We start from the raw sequence: 18,470 nt of genomic DNA on the forward strand, positions 1-18,470 counted from the left end.
GGCCAAGTCAGTTAAGCGTCTGCCTTCAGCTCAGGTCATGATCCCAGTGTCCTGGGATCAAGTCCCACATTGGGCTCCTTGCTCGGCAGGGAGCCTGCTTCTCTCCCTCTGCCTCCGCCTGCCACTCTGCCTGCCTGTGCGTGCGCGCTCTCTCCCTCTATCTCTCTCTCTCTCTCTGACAAATAAATAAATAAATAAAATCTTTAAAATAAAAAATGTAGTTTAACTGCCAATAATCTCTTATCAAGCAAACATAGAAAAGCCAAGCTATTCTCATTATTCTTATTACTATTCTGGTCACTACAGTAGTCTTTAGTAAAGTATGTAGGTCGTACAGAGAACAAGAAAATGGGACTAAAAACTGGAGACTCACAAGAGTCAGACACTCGACCAAGTCACCCAGGTTATTGTAAAGACTATTTTTTAGATGAAATTAACATTTAAATCAGTAGACTTTGAGTAAAATAAATTACTCATCATAGTATGAATGGGCTTCACCCAATTAGTTTAAGGCCTTCATAGAGGAAAAAAACAAAAACAAAAACAAACTGAGGTTCCCCAAGGAAGAGAGAATTCTATCTCCAAACTGTCTCTGGACTTGAGCTGCAACATCAACTCTTCCCTGAGTCTGCAACCTACTGGCCTTTCCTACACATTTCAGACTTGCCAGCTCCCACAACTGTGTGAGCCAATTCCTTAAAATAAATTGAATATAGTATCTACTTTACATATCATATGTGGAGACTGCTGCAAGGAGTGAAAAAGAAATACACAACAAAACTCAATAATACATCCCTATGCAACTTTAAGATCTATCTACTGATTCAACGAATACTAAATATTACTATATAGCTGTTACTGTGCTATACTTTAGGGCTACAAAAAAACAATGAGACAGGTACCTCCCATTAAGAAACTCAGAATTTAATGTATTTGAAGGGTCTGGCCGAAAAACGTAAAAAGATAATTATGATGCAGTATACTGGGTGCCAGAACGGGCCAGCACAGGTGCTGTGGGAACACAGTAGATGGGTACTTGACTCTCCCTGGAGAGGGTAAGAAAAGGCTTACTTGGTATCAGAGAAGGCAGGATCATTTACTACAAAGTAAGCTGTAAAGATAGTAAATGGTATGTTTACCAACAGAAATTACTCCAGCCTGGGCATGCTTTGAGACTTCAGCTAAGCTTTGAAGGGAATAATGAATGTTGGACAGAAAAATGGTGTTTCAAAATGAGGGAAAGCTTGTATAAGAAAGCACACAAGATGTCAGCAAAATGGCAGACTAAGAGGCAGGCTAAGAAGAAACCTTCCCAAATTTGATAAAATACACCAATCTACAATCCAAGAAGCTCAACAAATTCCAAGCAGGAAAACCCAGAGACCCACACTGAGACACATTAGAATGAAACTGCTGAAAGACAGAATCTTGAAAACAGTAAGAAAGACTAGTCACATACAAAGGATCTTCAATAAGATTATCAGTGGATTTTGCAGCAGAAACCTTGATGACCAGAAGACAGTGGGATGATATATACGAAGTGCTAAAAACAAAAACAAAAACAACCTAAAAACACAATCTGGCAAAACTGTCCTTTCAAAATGACAGAGAAGTTAAGATATCCCCAGATAAACAATGGCTGAGTGACTTCCTCACCATTAGACCTGTGCTACAGGAAATGATTAAATGAATCCTTCAAGTAGAAATGAAAGGATGCTACTAGACAGTAACTCAAAGCCATATCAAAATATAAAGATCTTCAGTGAAGGTATATACATGGACAAGAACAAAAACCAGTATTATTGTAATTTTGGTTTACAACTTCCCCTTTAAATTTTCTATAGGATTTAAAAGACAAATGCATAAAAAATAATTAGGTTAGTAGATACATAATGTATAAAGATATGACTTATGCCATCAATTACATAAAATGGAGGGGACAGAACTTAGAGGAGTAGAATTTTATATGTGATTAAAGTTAAGTTGATATCAAATCCAATTAAATCATTCAGTTTGGGAAGATGAAAAAATTCTGGAGATGAATAGTGGAATAGTTGTACAAGAATATAAATGTACTTGATGACACTGAATTAAATGATTAAAAATGGCTAAAATAATAAATGTGCTATGTGTATTTTATCATAATAAAAAAATAATGAAAAAGAATAAAGTACAGGGGCGCCTGGGTGGCTCAGTGGGTTAAGCCTCTGTCTTCGGCTCAGGTCATGATCTCAGGGTCCTGGGATCGAGCCCCACATAGGGCTCTCTGCTCAGTAGGGAGCCTGCTTCCATCTCTCTCTCTCTGCCTGCCTCTTTGCCTAATTGTAATCTCTGTCAAATAAATAAATAAAAATCTTTTTTTTTTTTTTAAAGAATAAAGTACAGAGGTGAGAAAATTCTAGATAGACTAATTTATTTAAGATGGAGTGTTCATGTGTGGTAAATATAGCTGGAATGGAAGATCAAGGTCGGATAATAAGAGAATGTCAGTACTAGGTAAAGACAGTCTTCTAATATACAGGAAAGGCGATTCCCTAAAGGTTTCTGAGCTGTGCTTTTCTGAACCCCAAATGGCATTATTTAGCAACATATCTCTTCTTTTTCTGCTGACTTTTGCTCTGTAGAAGAAGAGAGGAAGTAGAGGCTCTTATTTGCTCAGAAAGCTGATGACAATTGCTAGAAAGGCAATAGAACACTCGGACTCTGCTTATCTTGAAAACTGTCAGAAGTCTTGAGCTGGAGCAGGATAACAACTATAGAGAGTTGAGGAGAAAATCTTGACTTGTACTTCAAACCAGCCTTTTGGTTTGAAACTTAGACAGCTTTTCACTCTAAGAATTCACAGCGATTTGATAAAAACTTGAATTAAAGTTTGAGAGTAAAGACATTGATTTGTACCTTTAAGTATTTAATTTCTCTAAAAGTTACCTTAAATATATAATCTCTATATGCCTGTATACTATATTCCATTCTTTCAACAGTTACTGAATATCTGCTAAATGCCAAACAAGACTGATGTAGGGCCCCTACCGATAGTTTGCTGGGGAAACAAACGTAGCCATTAATTATGAAACAGTAAGACAAATGCTGTAACAGTTTAAATGCATGTGGTTCTCTGAGAATAACTAAATTTCTTAATTCTGCGAAGCTGACTGTTTTAATGAGTTTTATTTTTTAAAAATAACTCAGAGAGTATGTTCATGGGCATAAATTACTAAAAAGAAACCCTAGTTGAGATCAGGGAAAACACAAACTTTGGGGTGTTGCTCACACAACTGCTGCCCTGTCAGTGGCAGAATCCAAAATTTGATGGTTTGCTTTTAAAAGGAGAAATAAAAAGCTTATTCTGTAAACCCCAACTAATTAATTTATTCTACTTATCTGACAGTACAAAAGGAGATGAAGAAAATAAATGTAAAACAAGGCCTTAATTCTCCTAATTATAAAACAGGGATAATAAAGTTGATAAGGAAGACTAATTTATATTCCATCTGGAAAGACTTCAGCACAATGCCCAGCGCACAATAAGTGTTTACTAAATGTCAGCTATTATTACCACCATTCTACTATTTACCAGTATAAAAGTACAATATTTACTGGCTTTTTAAAAGTTGCAATCAAGCATCCATAGTGATGGCAGTTAGGACTTAAATAAGTGGGTAGAAACCGATTCCTAAATTCCTTCAGGAGCTGAAATTTCTTGGTAGATATTTTTGTTTCCCAAAGACAGAATTCAACACATCTTAAAAATTATTGCTCTCTTAAACAAGATAAGAGCCCTTTAATAAGCTACCAGTACCACAAAATAATGGAAGCAAATGTAATTTTTACAGAATATAAATGACTGAGACCAGAGCAATCCAAGACCAGAATATAAATGACTGAGACCAGAATATAAATGACTGAGACCAGAGAAATATAATGCAAGTCACATACATAATTTTAAATGATCAAATTGCCATATATTAAAAAGTAAAAAGAAACAAGTGAAATTTATCATAGTATGTTTACTTAACCCAGTATAGCCAAAATAGTTACATTCGTTTTTGAAATCCAGTATATTTTACACTAATAGCACATCTTAATTAGGATTAGCCATATTTTAAGTGCTCAATAGCCAGATGTATCTAGCGGCTATGTTTCACACAGCACAGACTTAAAACTTTAGCACGGAGGGTTTCAAATAAATAAGTCTCCCTAAACAAAGGTTTTAAATGCGAGCCATGCACTCTGTGTGAAAATTAATGAGACTGACTCCTTATTACCAACAAAAGCGCACTACAACCTAGAGCTTCAATTACTCCATCAGTCACACCACTGCTGAGGTAGTCACGATTGAGATCTAATAGTACCACAGATCTTTACAGGGCCAAAAACAGGCCAGGTTGGGTCATATAAGCAAAAGAGCTCCAGATTCAATAAGCAATGCTCTCTTCAGAGCTAATGGTTTCTAATGGTATGAGAACTGAACTAAACCAAAAACATAAATTTTTTAGAAGTTCAAACTGTATGCTAATGCTGCCTTAAATAGGTTTTTCGAAAATCAGTTTCTAAATATGACTGAGATAGAGATATATTTAGGAACACAAATTCTGGCTACATAATTCCAGTATCTCTTTAACCAGGGAAAGAGAGTGTTCGTTCAGCTACTGCAACCAGGGTTTGCTGAGCACCTATTCAGTAAATGCTATAATCTAAGTGCTGAGCTGGTTGGTGGAGATGATGATGACGATGACAACGACGACAATGACTATGAACGTGTACTGAGAATCCATCATGTTCCAAAAAGGTATTGAGCATTTCACATCGTATTAGTCATATTTCCATTTCACAGATAAAGAAACTGAGGACCAGATAGTTATGTTACTTGGCTCAATCATGTCAGGAGCCAAACTGGGCAATCTGGTTGGAAAGCCATGCTCTGAAATATTATATTGCCTCATTAGAAAGAAGAAATAGTCTGTGCTATCCCACATAGATCAGAATTTACTAGAGGAAGAAATATAATCCAGTATTGTAACCATTCTGAGAGAAGAAAATTGAGTGCTCTCTGAGCTGAGACAGATACCAAGGAAAGCTTCTTAGAAAAGAACTGTCTATTCTTCATCTGAAAAACTGGGATAAAACTACTTATCCTTAAGTGATGTTGCAAGAATTAAATAAGAGAAATAATATAAAGCAGGAACAGTACAATATCTAATAACTATTATTGTAATTATCTACCCTGTTTACTAGCCTGAGACCAGGATTACAAACTAGACTGACAGGATATAGCTTTTACTTCCTGATATTCTTGCTAAAAGGACAGAGACAGGAAGGAAGTAGAAGCTGACAGAAGACAAATATTAACTCCTGCCTCAGCACAATTCACCACCACTATGCTATCTTAGTGAATGAAGCAAGTTCTGACTTTTCACCGTCAAGAACTTCTCTATTTGAAACAGTTTATTTTCAGAGCAAGGGTTCTTAAAAATGGACCCACAGATAGTTTTTAAGGGTCTGGGAACTCCTGAAATAAATACAGAATGCTATACATGGATACACATATTCTTTTGGAGGTGGGAGGGGCCCAAAAGCCTTTTTCAGATTCTCAGAGTAAATCCCTGACACAAAAATAGGCTATCAAAATATGAAAAATCAGGCAACTATACTTAATGTCCCTAGGAGGATTAAAAATCCTTTTGTCTCTAAAATCCTCTTCTATAGACTTGAAAATAAGCTATTATTCAGATCTTTTGTCTTTTCATCCTTTAATACATGGCTTCTGGTCTGCCATAAACCTGACAGGAATTGAGTCTGTGAAATATTCTAATATTATAACATACTTCAATTCATTCATTCAACCAACTAACCTATACTGAGATTCAGTGGTGTCAAGTACTACGTGCATTAACTTCTAGACCTATCCAAGTGAATAAGACATAGCCCCTGCCCTAAAGGAGTTCAAATTAAAATAAAGACCACAATAAAAAAATGGTGAGTACTATTACAAAGGAATAAAGTTTCTAGAAGTAAAAAGAAAAAAGCAATTAGCAATCAAAATTTTAGTGAAGGTTTGAAAAACCAGATGATATTTAAGTTGGGTCTTAAAGCAAAGGTAAAGTTTATAAGGTAAAAGGTATGCTCAGACAAAGGGAACAACAGGATGAGAAGCACAGAAGAGTAAAAATGTGTGGCATGTTGATGGAGAGGTCCACCCACCACATGGCTTGAGAAAAGGGATAAAATCAACACGGAGAGTGCCAAAGGAAACATATGGTGTCTTCTCTCAAGGAGCCTAATGGTGCCCTAGAAGAAAGGATTCTACTTTACTGTAAGAGGTGGCTAAGACAAAAGAATGGTCAGGAAGCCAAAGGAAAACCGTGGAAGAAGAGCCTTTGTGACATACTCAGAAAAGTAAGGTGGATCCAGATGGGAATAGGACGTCACTAAGGGATCTGAGTTGTATTTTATACACCAGCTGGAGGTACAAGGGAAGGAAGGAGAGACTCAAAGCACAGAGTCAATTAGGAAGTTATAACAGTAATCCAGAGAAGAGATAAGGGGTTAGTAAAACCAATAGCACAGACAGGACAGATTTCAGCAAAACTGAAAGTTATTTTCTCATCTATTATATAAGCTAAGCATTAGGAACAGAACAGTGAACAAACAAATAGTCCTTATGCTTAAGAAGCACTTTGGTTAGTAAGAGATCCAAATAAAAGAGATGATTATAATAAAGTATTTAAATGCTATGATTACTATAAATAGTAAAACTATGTAAGATTTGATAACTATGAGAGTTAGGAGGTAAACAAGTCAGAGAAGGTTCCCCCTTCCAGAGGAAGTGATGTCTAAGGTGAGATTTGAAAGATCAGAAGGAAGTGATCACGCAAAGGAGAGGGAAAGGTAGGAGTGATTTCAAGAAACATTTCAAAGATAGAATACACAGGTAAGAGGAAGAAAAATCTCAGATTTCAAGCCTGAGAAACTAGATGAATGGTGACATCACTGAGAAAGGCAAATAAATGAGACAAGGATTGGGAAGTCATGTCTACTGGACATTCTCTAGAAGGCAAATGAAGAATACAGGTCTTAGGCTCAGGTAGGAGATCCAGTATTTGTGAAAAGATTATGATATCACAACTATATTTTAAGTTAATGGTCTTACTATTGGACAAAAAGACTAGCATCTGCAACTTGGAAAGGATAGCAAAGTGTAATTTCCTGAATAGCAATGCTGATGGTTGTGCTAAAGTCCACGGCCACAGGCTACTCTCTGCTGGCTCCACGTCATGGTTCAGAAAGCTTTAAAAACACAGAGTCCAAAGATGCTCCCTTGGTAAAGGCTTCTTTTTAAAAATCTGTGTGAGTGGTGACAGCCCAACACCCATTTCACTCTAGTGCAATGAGGAGGATGCTAACTAATACATGGAGCATGCCACCTGGATATGTGGCGTCACTAGGGGTCAGGGCACATGCCAGTACGAGAGGGGCTTTGTCTAGATAGTTTATCCTTCACCTATTTTTTCTGTACAGCACCCTGAGGTAAACCAATTTTAAATGTTTGTTTTGAGTAAACCAGTTATGATGATTTATGCTAACAAAGTGAACTAGAAACCATTTGAATAAGGTTTTAAATTTGTTTTTTTTTTTTCATTTTCCAGTTTTAATGCAAATGCCTGAATGTACTCAACTGTCAAGCTGTATGCATGAAAAACTGGCCAGCCCAGTGAATTAATCATTAGCAAATGGAACTACAAGCAGTCCACTAAGTACATCCTGATCATTAAGGGAGTATAAGTATTTATATTATAAAACTGATACAGAGCTTGTTCTTTAAGAGACAGGGCCACCAGGCAATACATGTAAATTTTGTGTATATGGACAGAACACATTTTTGACATTCAGTTCTGCTATCTAGAAACAATGAGTAAATGAACTTGGTGGTGGGGAGAGCAAGAGGTAAATAAAAGATTCAATCTGATTCTTCTGGCGGGGGGAAAGGAGTTAAAAGCAGGTCATTCTGCAGTATTATCTGTACAAGTCTTTCATAGTTGACTTGTCCATCTCCATAAATATCCACTTCTCTTATCATTTCCTCTACATTTTCTTCATCTGTTAGTTTTTCTAAGTTTCTCATGACGTGACATAGTTCTGCCACACTGATTAACCACTGCCATCCTTATCAAAGACCTGTCACAATGCCTCACCAATTCCTTCTTCACTGTGTATTTCATTTTTCTAGCCATCATAATCAAAAACTCAGGGAAGTCAATGGTGCCATTATCATAAGCCTCCACCTTGTTGAACATATCCTGCAATCTGGCTTCTGTTGGGTTCTGACCCACTGACTTCATGACAGTTCCAAGTTTCTTTGTTGTGATGGTACTATCACCATTGTTTTAAATAGACAGCTTCCCTAAACTCATCAATCTGTTCTACGGTCAGCTGATAAGCTATGGTGCGAACCAAAGGAGATGGAGCAAAGGGAGTGAGGGTGGCTGCACCAGCACAGGGGCTGGAACAGCAGATGGGGGTGCCACTGCTGCGGTTTGGTGTGCGCTCAGTGGACTGCCAATAACAAACAGCACTGAGCCCACGAGGCTCCAAGCACCACTGCCCTGGTATTACAACTATTGCTTTTCCTTCTTTAGGTTAAAAATATCATGCTAATTTAACCTGGCTGACATAATTAAATTCCTATATAGAAAATGTTGAAGGAATTATATTAAAAATGTAAAGAAAAAAATGACAAAAAGGCATCCTGCCTCAAACTCTCATATTTTCAACTAGAAAACAACTTCATGAACCAGAGATGGAAACGTCTCATTTTCTGGCTAGTAACAAAGAACATTCTTTACCCAACTAACTCTTTAGGTTATATATATTGCTTTTCTTATCTCTTTTGATTTTCCATGGTCAAAACAAAATACTATTCTAAGAAACATACTCTTTTCTCATTATGCTCTTCTATTTCAAAATGCTTACTAGTATGCATTATAATGATCACAGAGGGGAAACATAAACTGGTAAAGCACTGTATTCATTACATAGTCATTACGATTCCATATTATGTATTATTTATTTGCAGGTTTGGTCACTGGACTGAAATTATAAATCTTCATCTAAAAACCAGCAAATACGAAGGGGCTAATCTTGGGATGCCTAGGTGGCTCAGTCAGTTAAGCATCTGCCTTCAGTTCAGGTTATGATCCTGGGGTCCTTGGATAGTCTTGCATCAGGCTCCTTGCTCAGCCTGCTTCTCCCTCTGCCTGCTGCTCCCCCTGCTTGTTCTCTCCCTCTCCTTCTCTCTGGCAGATAAGTAAATAAAATTGTTAAAAAAGGGAGGGGGAGGCTAATCTTTTGTCAGATAGCAATTTAGTAAAAGCCATAAGCAAAATCTGCTTAAATTCTTTTTTCCTGTTTTATAGTTATATTTACCACATCCTGATATATTAATAAACAATTCAAAAGCTAAAGAGTAATACTATGGCACAGAAAAAATTGTTATTCACAATCACAGAAACCAAGATTTATAATGTAGTATCTTGAAGAGTTGGTGATATAGTGACCTAACACAATCATTTGCAAAAGTGAATTTTAACAACATAATTTTAGCATGGGTTGATGAATCTCATTATGACATGAGTGGAGTTGACAGATGACAGACGTTTGCCTACACTGTAGATCTCATCTAAAAGAAAAGCCTAGGGAAAATATTTTCACAAATGCCAAATCATGTATAAGTGTTTTTACACATTTATACTATGGGACTACAACCTAAAAACAAGGTTGTGGAGCTCTGTGATTTTCTTAATAAGATAGTCACAAAATGTTAGATATATTTTTATGTTTTAGTTGCAATTCACTATAAAGGACTGTCACTAGTATATCTTAACATTAGGTTATTAAAAGCTAGTGAAAGTTCAATTTACCAAAATGTAACTAATATTAGAAATGTCTGCACTGGCAAGAATGCTTTATGTATGATGCTCTACTTCCTATTAAAGCTCACTACAGAAACATTTCATATATCAACAACTGTTGGAAGCCAAGCAAGTCCTAGAATATTGGGGCATATCTACAAGAGGCACACAGGACAAGTATTTTCAAATCTAGTTGTATATATACATTGAACACAATGTATATTACACATAAGGCAAGCAAAATGCTAATGGACCATACAGAGACCATATGAAAAGTCTACACACCATTATAGACTCAATAATGAAATGTTTACTTCTTTTATTCTGAACCAAAATAAAAAATTGCTTTTTTTTTAAAAGGTTTTATTTATTTATATGACAGAGAGAGACACAGTGTGAGAGGGAACACAAGCAGCCAGAGAGGGAGAGGGAGAAGCAGGGTTCCCTCTGAGCAAGGACCCCAATGCAGGGCTTGATCCCAGGACCCTGGAATCATGACCTGAGTTGAAGGCGGATGCTTAACCATCTGAGCCACCCAGGTGCCCCCCAAATTGCTGTCTTAATGAGAGGCAAATATATAATAGAAGGAATGCAGAACTAGAACTTAACACAACTGGATTTGGGGTGCCACCCAGCACTACTGCTGGCGTGATCTGTGACTGAATTGTTTTCATAAGTAAGGAAAAAATTGGACTATATAATCCCCAAGGGTTTTGTTTCTGTTTTTGTTTTTATTTGTTACTTTGTGTGATTTCAAGTGTAGAGGCTTTATGTAAATAGACAAAGTCCAATTTTTGCGCAGGAAATTAGAACAGCACAGAACTTAGAAGGCAGATAAACTCAAGACTGAATTTTAAAAAATTAAAAACAGGGCGCCTGAGTGGCTCAGTGAGTTAAGGCCTCTGCCTTCAGCTCAGGTCATGGTCCCAGGGTCCTGGGATCAAGCCCCACATCGGGCTCTGTGCTCAGTGAGGAGCCTGCTTCCTCCTCTCTCTCTGCCTGCCTCTCTGCCTACTTGTGATCTCTGTCAAATAAATAAATAAAATCTTCTTAAAAAATAAATAAATAAAAATTAAAAATTAAAAACAAAAAAGAAAACACAAACAAAAAACTACACAATGACACTGTGCCCAGACTTATGTTTATGGAATGTCAAGTCATATTGTTCAAAGAGATAGATGATACTAATGCTAATCACCGAAATTACTACGGATTTAAAGCTATGCCGCCTTTAGCAGCATTTACCTCCCCAGAATTCATGCCTCCTTCTGGCAGAATTTTCATGTCAGGATACCCACTCCTCTATGTGGTCCTGGTAACAAACTATCCTTCCACCACTCCATGACAGAGTTCATGGGAAAATAAACTACACATCCCTGGCCCCTGACTATTTCAGAGACCGGCATGGCCCTAAGCGAGTACAATAATATGGAATCTTAGGGTTTTTGCAGGAACTGCCAGAAAAGAGGTACTCCACTAGATCTAAAATTACAAATACACGAGGCTAAGTATGCTACAGCCCTTTTGACAATATAATGAGAAATTCCATCTGAGAATGAACAATCCAGTGGAAGTGGAGACAAGAAATAGAGCAAGAAAACAGATTATATCATTTAAGCCCCAGTATGAAGCTATTCCTTAAGCCATCTCTATCTACCTCTAAGAGGTCTTAATTTCACAACTCAACAAATTCACTCTCACTTAAATTAGCTTGGGTTGAATTCTTTGTTGCAACTGAAAAATCATAACAACTAAGTTTCCCTATAGCAATTTTAATGAGGAAAGATCATTCCCTATTTCTTGCTATAAAGCCCAGATAAATCATTGTACAACCCCCCTTATGTCTCAATACCATCAATAAAATAAAGTATCAGCCATTACCTGCTTCAAAGTGTTATGAAGGTTAAAAATAGAAAAGATTTGTGTAAATACAAAATGATGCTTAAATCCAACACTGTGTAGATGGAAAAATGGTCTCATTTTTAAGAAAGTAATCTCAGGAGGTCATTTTTACCGTATTACCATACAGTTTCTAGGGAACAAGGGAATTAAGGAAATACCAATAGTGCCTGTTGTATTTAGATTCAAATCCAATTGTACTTAAGTCTGTTCTACATAGTGCCTATGTATAAGAGAGACGATTCAATTCCAAATCAAGTGTCCTGAGAAAGGTTTGTATGACTGGGCAAAATAACCTAAGCACCTAAACTCCTTACCTATAAACTAGGAACAATAAAATCTAACTCTACAGTTTCTGTGAGAAGCAAATGAGATAACAGTTATGAAACCTCTTTGCACAGTATATGCATTTAACGTTCCTTCCATAAAATGTATTAAATAATGTTTTTCTAATATGCTATTCAAATATCTAAAGCTGGAGGAAAACTATACTCCATTCATTCTAAGATACACATTTTTCTTGGCCTAAAGTCAGACAGTATTTATAGCTGATGCCACTGTTTATTTGGCAGTGATTTTTAGTTTAGTGGTACATAAGAAAATAGTGCATCTTGCAATTAAAGGGTTGCCTTAGATTTGATGAATTAGGGTACACTAGGGAAAAAAAAGAAACAGGATTCAAGGATTCCCAATTCAAAAACCACAGTACTTAAATAAAGTAGCATTTACCAAGATACATATTAAAAACAGAAATGTGTGTGTGTGTGTATTTACATAGTCAGCTTAATTTTAGTTTACATACCTCTGTAGATCAACTATTTCATTGTTAAGGGTATCTAGCTCCTTAATAGCAGAGAAATCTGCAACAGGACTTGATCCTATGATGTTCTAAAAACAAAAAGTTCACAATTATAACATTATTACAATAAAACTATATATGGTAAAGCATTAAAAATGTTCAAAAGCACTACATGGATACAGATTATTACACATTTTACAGTATTACTAATACTTTAAATTCATTTAAGAAAATTATATCTAATATGATTTTATACACACACACAGTTATAAACTGAGACATTTTCCCTTAAATTCTCCAAAAGCTATTGCTCTATAATAGGTACCACCACTTGAGATCCCAAAGTCCTTGTCACTTTATTCTAGCACCTGTTTAAAACCTTGAAGTAAAGCAGATACCAGATTTATAAACTAATTCCTCCATTAAAGAATAAATTTCTTGGGGAGATGGATAGTGACTTATTTGTACTTGTGTCATCTGACACAGAGTAAGTAAACAAATTTTTGTTGAATCTCAGAATCATAATGGTAGCTGATTTTATTCAATTCAAAATTTACTTTTGTTGGGCGCCTGGGTGGCTCAGTGGGTTAAGCCGCTGCCTTCGGCTCAGGTCATGATCTCAGGGTCCTGGGATCGAGTCCCGCATCGGGCTCTCTGCTCAGCAGGGAGCCTGCTTCCCTCTCTCTCTCTGCCTGCCTCTCTGTCTACTTGTGATCTCTCTCTGTCAAATAAATAAATAAAATCTTTAAAAAAAAAAAAAAATTTACTTTTGTTAAACAATTTTGGTGCCTACTCTATTTAAAGTAGAAGCAGCTGCTCAGCATGTTCCATAGTAAATTTTAACATCAGCATATATGAAGCTGTCTTCATATATGACATCCTTTACATATGGTTTTCTTTCAATAATGAAAGTATCAAAATTGGTCTCTGAATGGTACCTGGGTTTATTCTGGTCTCTGCCATTTTACTAACTGCATGATCTTCACTATAAAATAGGGAAATAATCTCTGCCCTGCCCACTTTAAAAATTAAATTAAATAATGTATATGTCACTCTAAAACTTAGTAACATTTTACAAACGTAAGGTATTACTATAATTAACCTACTCAACAGAATATGCCCTTAAGATGGATGACCTCCCAATAATTTGCTTCCACCCTGGCTCACAAAGATTGTGAACCATTTTTGATTCATTATATATGTGGCTGAAGTCAGGACAAGAAGATAACTGCTCCTTCAAACACCTAACCAACCTCCAGTGCTATAACCAGACTGACAAAAAACAGAATAACCACCATTAGGAAATTTTTAAATTGAGGCCTAAACATGTAGAACTAAAATACGTTGAGGACTTTATTAGCAGAACATAAAACTTAGAATTAATACATATTTTATCATGGACTTAATGTATGTCATCAACTTGGACAACAGAAGAAGAAACATAAAAGTTCACAATATCCCATCTCTTCACATGTATATGATGATTTACAATTTACTAAGCACTTTCAAATCCATTAATCAATTCTCAAACTAATCTGAAAACTGGGTTAAGTATGGCCGATATTATTAGTAACCCCATTTTAGAACTAAGTAACTAGATTTAAAGCACCTGCCTAAAGATGAACCCAGCTAATAGGAGACATTGATTAGGAGACCTCTGATTAAATTAAAATCTATTTCACAGTATGCACCTTGGCACTTGGATATCAAGATCATTTGGGGCAAATGAAACCATCACCCTAAAAGCCAACTTGATAAACAAGTATGTCGATAAAATCTGGCAAATAACTCCCTCCATATTTCTTTAGGCACACTGCATTATTAGTCCTCAGATGTTTTGTCTACCAATACCAAAATTCATCTGTTAGGATTCAATTAATGCTAGTCTCAATTTTATTATTAACTACAAATTTTTATCAAATGTACCTCTTACTGTTTTACTGTGTTTCACTAATACCCAGACCATTATCATTTTGAATTAAATTAGAAACTTTAAAGTGGATTTCTGAATGTGACAGGTATTCACTAGGATTTTAAGTCTGTCTAAACTTGATATATGAGCTAACCCTGGTCGGACAGTTTGACAGTTGAACAAAATGAAAAATCAGGACTTCGTCTCACTTTTATCACCAAGAGTAACTGCTGAGAAATTCGCTATGAAAGGTCCAAGTATACCAAGAAACTGATGACTTCCACACCTCTTCTGCTACTCCAGCTCAAAAAAGTGACTCACAGCTGACAGTCTTTCACTATTAAAAATATCATCAGATAAGAAGAGTGAGACAAGTAAGTTTAACCTCAAACAAGTTAGGTGATACCACAGATGACTCCAGAAGGCAGATTAGTGTACTGTATTTGGTATAGCTTGTATCACTCCTCAATTGCTAACACAGAAATTAAACTCCCATTCTAAAAATGGCATGCAATCAAGAAATATGGAAAAAGTTCAGCTAACAGTATATAAAGTATAAGAAGGGCATATGGAGAAAAATGTAGCATGTCCCCTTTTTCTAAAAGATTTTGTCTCACCCTGTTTTGTGCATTACACAAAAATTCCACTTTGCCACTTAAAAAGCCTCTAATTGTAAAATTATAAACCAAAAACCATAATGCTAAAAAAGGCATAAAGTAAAGCTCTAACCTTGAGAGAGTAGAGTTAAGAAACTGACAGTACAAGAAAGGCGAAAAGCAGAGTGCTGCAGAATGGAAAAAATAGTCCAAACTAGAAAAAACACAGAAAGGAAAGCAATATTCAAAAAAAGATTAGTCAAAGCTGCAAAAAAATGCAGTTCTAAAAAATCAGATTATAAAGAGAAGAGAGATTATTCGAAAGACAAAACAAATGCAAACTTTAAATACTTAAGGTTAAAAAGTTGGGTTAATAGATAAGACAATAATGATAAAATCCCATTTTTATGTATAATATTGATATCTGACATAATTAGCCAAAAGTGTCCATGCTCTAGTGAATGGACTTCAGACAAATCTATTAAAAACTCTGTAGAGCAGATGCAACCTGGGGTGTCTACTAATGTCATCTGCTTCAGAAAGCTCTGTCACATCTGTAGTTTTTCACTGGTGGGAGATTTAGTGGGTATAAAATGAAGGTGACAAGGTGAAAAAACAGTCTGCATAGGTGAAAAAACAGGAATGAAACAACTCAGATATAGTTATAGCAGAGAGCACACATACAAATCTGTAACTTTTATCTTTCTGGGTGGCATCACTTTTAGCCTTTTCCACAACTTACGGAACCTATATCCTATGTCACCAGAAATCTCAAAAATTTCAGAAAATGCTCTCCCTGTCCCTAAAACTCACAAAAGAGATAATCAAATACTTATTTTATTTAAAACTAAGGATTAAAAACTCCTATAAGTAATTTCTATACCTGGTGGCTATAAATTTCCATTTAGTTGACTTATTAAAAAAATCAATTTTGAATTTTATTAGGTTAAAATGGGATTTTTTTTTAACCTATGTGACAAAATTACTGCAAAACCAAACTATTCTACTGACATTTTAAAGACAGCTCTCCTTATACCACACATCTAACAACTTTTATTATATCTAACTCTGAAAAATCACCACAGCGGTAATTACTTTATAGGTCATAAAATATTTAAAAATACAAAGTATATATTTTTAGAGGCAATAATAGCCTCTAGAAAACGTTAAGTCCTTTTGAAGCTCTATGAAGGCCAAGATATTGTAAATACACTAAGCTAGGACAGATGTCTAGAGGAGGAGAGAAAAAAATCAAGGCACAGCATGGCTAAAACAATGTAGTTTTGAAAACTCCCACTGCTGGCCAGAAACCAAAATTTGCTAAAACCTGCTTCTAGCTGTTCAGATATGAAATTTGGCCTCATGCTCAGTATAAGGTCATCTACATAGCTAAAACCACACAGACTTCTCAACATTATGTTTTTCTTGTTTACATATAAAATTGACACCAATCATAATCTCCTAGATTTTGTTTTCAATTTTGTATTATTTTGGGTGAATCATCAAATGAAACACAATAATTTAATGCTTAGAGATTTCATTTAAATTTTATACTTATTCATAAAAATTCACAAATCCAAGACAGGGGAAGGGGGGAGGGGACACATTTTTCCAATTTTTAGATTGGAAAATATGTTTGCCATATGTGTAATGAATGCTGGGGTAAATGAGCTGCAGCCCAACAATGTCATACAAGGCGTCTGAACATATTTATAGACACAAACTAAACCACAAACAATATACTGCTCTACTGATAGCCAGATACATTTTCTCCACTGTTTCATTCAAATCAAGTCTGTCATCTAACACAGCACTTATTTCCTTTTGTTAATACATTCCAGTTTCTGTTGTCTTACCTTTTGTAAATTGGTCCTGTCTGATGGCGGAACCATCTCAGGAGAAAGAATGTGAGGAGGATCAATGCCTTTTATTAACTTTTGATTGATCAAGTGAAAAGCCAAGGCAAACTGATCTTTTGAAAGCTTCCCACAGTCCTTTGTGTCACACAATGTCCTGTACAAATAAACAAAACAAACAATATAAATGCTACAACTGCTATTATAAAAATCCAGGGAAAAGGTAACAGGACTAGGTACCTTTTTAAAAATGATCAGTTGAGTTAAAAAAGAAACTCATACTTCTGTGTGTGACCTACCCGAAACTTAAACTCAAATGTTAGAAAAGAGAGATTAGCTAAAATGGTTTTTAAAAAAGAGAAAGAGAATGTTCACCTTGGTGCTGAGCAGAGGCCTCTTATCTGGGTTTGCTTTGTACTTTCTTACCAATTTCCAGAACTATTACAGAGTAAGAGTTGTGGTGGGCCAAAGAATCCCAACATTCTCGACATGAAAAGATGTTAAAAATGAAACCTAAGTTTCAACAAATTTGAGTCATTAGTGGCGTTAGAATGAGTCTAAAACAAGCAAAAATTTCCACGTTGGCTTGCTTCCTGCAACTCTTGGGAGTAGGCGGATATAAGGATCACCAAGTCAAAGCAGAAACAACAGCTGCAAAGGGAGATCACATGTGAAGAGAAGGCAGCAATGTGGAAAGCTTTACAAAATCACTTGAAGAGAAACAGCAAATGTTTTATCCTGTTTTCTTCTCTGACCTTCCTTCCTCCCTCCCTCTCTCTCTCTTTCTTTTTAAAGCTCAGCTTTCTGAAGTCCTGATCTGTTTCATTCACTGAAACTCAATGTGGCCTGATGAACAGATTATGGGTAAGGTGTCAAAGAAATCCTGAATTCCAGCTTCTCTACTTGTTTCTTCTTGTGACCTTGAACAAATTTTTTTAACCTCTTCAAGCCTTAGTTTCTTTATCTATAAAGTAGAGATAACATACATTCTGCAAGGTTACAGTGAGAATTAAAGGTAAAGTACAGGGGCACTGGGTGGCTCAGTTGTTAAGCATCTGCCTTTGGCTCGGGTCATGATCCCAGTTTCCTGGGATCAAGCCCCACATTGGGCTCCTCTCCCACTCCCCGTGCTTGTGTTCCCTCTCTTGCTGTGTCTCTCTCTGTCAAACAAATAAAATCTTCGAAAAAAAAAAATGGTAAAGCACATAAAGTCTGGGCATAATGCCAATTCCATGACAACTGCCATTTATTGAGCACACTGTCTGGCCTAGGCATTTGAAAGTGGCAGTTATTATTAGTTACAGATATTTCCTCTTTCCCAGTCTTGAGTTCTTGTTCCTCTTAAGGCAGACCTACTGTCCTCCTTTGTTCTTTTCTAAGTTTCTCTTTGCAGCTATGTGGTTCCACATCTGATGTTTGCTGCCTCTTGAAAACCTCAACATAATCTCCAGTATAGTCAGGTGGACTGACAACAGGCACACTAAAATTTTCATATGTATG

The 18,470-nt window shown here is 36.1% G+C and overlaps 1 protein-coding gene and 1 pseudogene across 3 annotated transcripts in view; both read right to left on the reverse strand.

The window, feature by feature from the left end:
• Window positions 1-18,470, reverse strand: part of EPS15 (epidermal growth factor receptor pathway substrate 15) — a 140,727-nt gene that overhangs the window by 63,924 nt on the left and 58,333 nt on the right. For all 3 annotated transcript variants that reach the window (XM_032844155.1, XM_032844154.1, XM_032844156.1), the window contains exons 11-12: window positions 16,971-17,127; window positions 12,610-12,695 (exon numbers count right to left, since the gene is read on the reverse strand). In XM_032844155.1, the coding sequence (XP_032700046.1) occupies window positions 12,610-12,695; window positions 16,971-17,127 (243 nt within the window). The remainder of the gene's footprint in view (window positions 1-12,609; window positions 12,696-16,970; window positions 17,128-18,470) is intronic.
• LOC116859107 lies at window positions 7,958-11,192 on the reverse strand (annotated as a pseudogene).

Source organism: Lontra canadensis, unplaced genomic scaffold (assembly GCF_010015895.1).
Source record: "Lontra canadensis isolate GAN:19392208 unplaced genomic scaffold, GSC_riverotter_1.0 scaffold148, whole genome shotgun sequence".
Lineage (NCBI taxonomy): Eukaryota > Metazoa > Chordata > Mammalia > Carnivora > Mustelidae > Lontra > Lontra canadensis.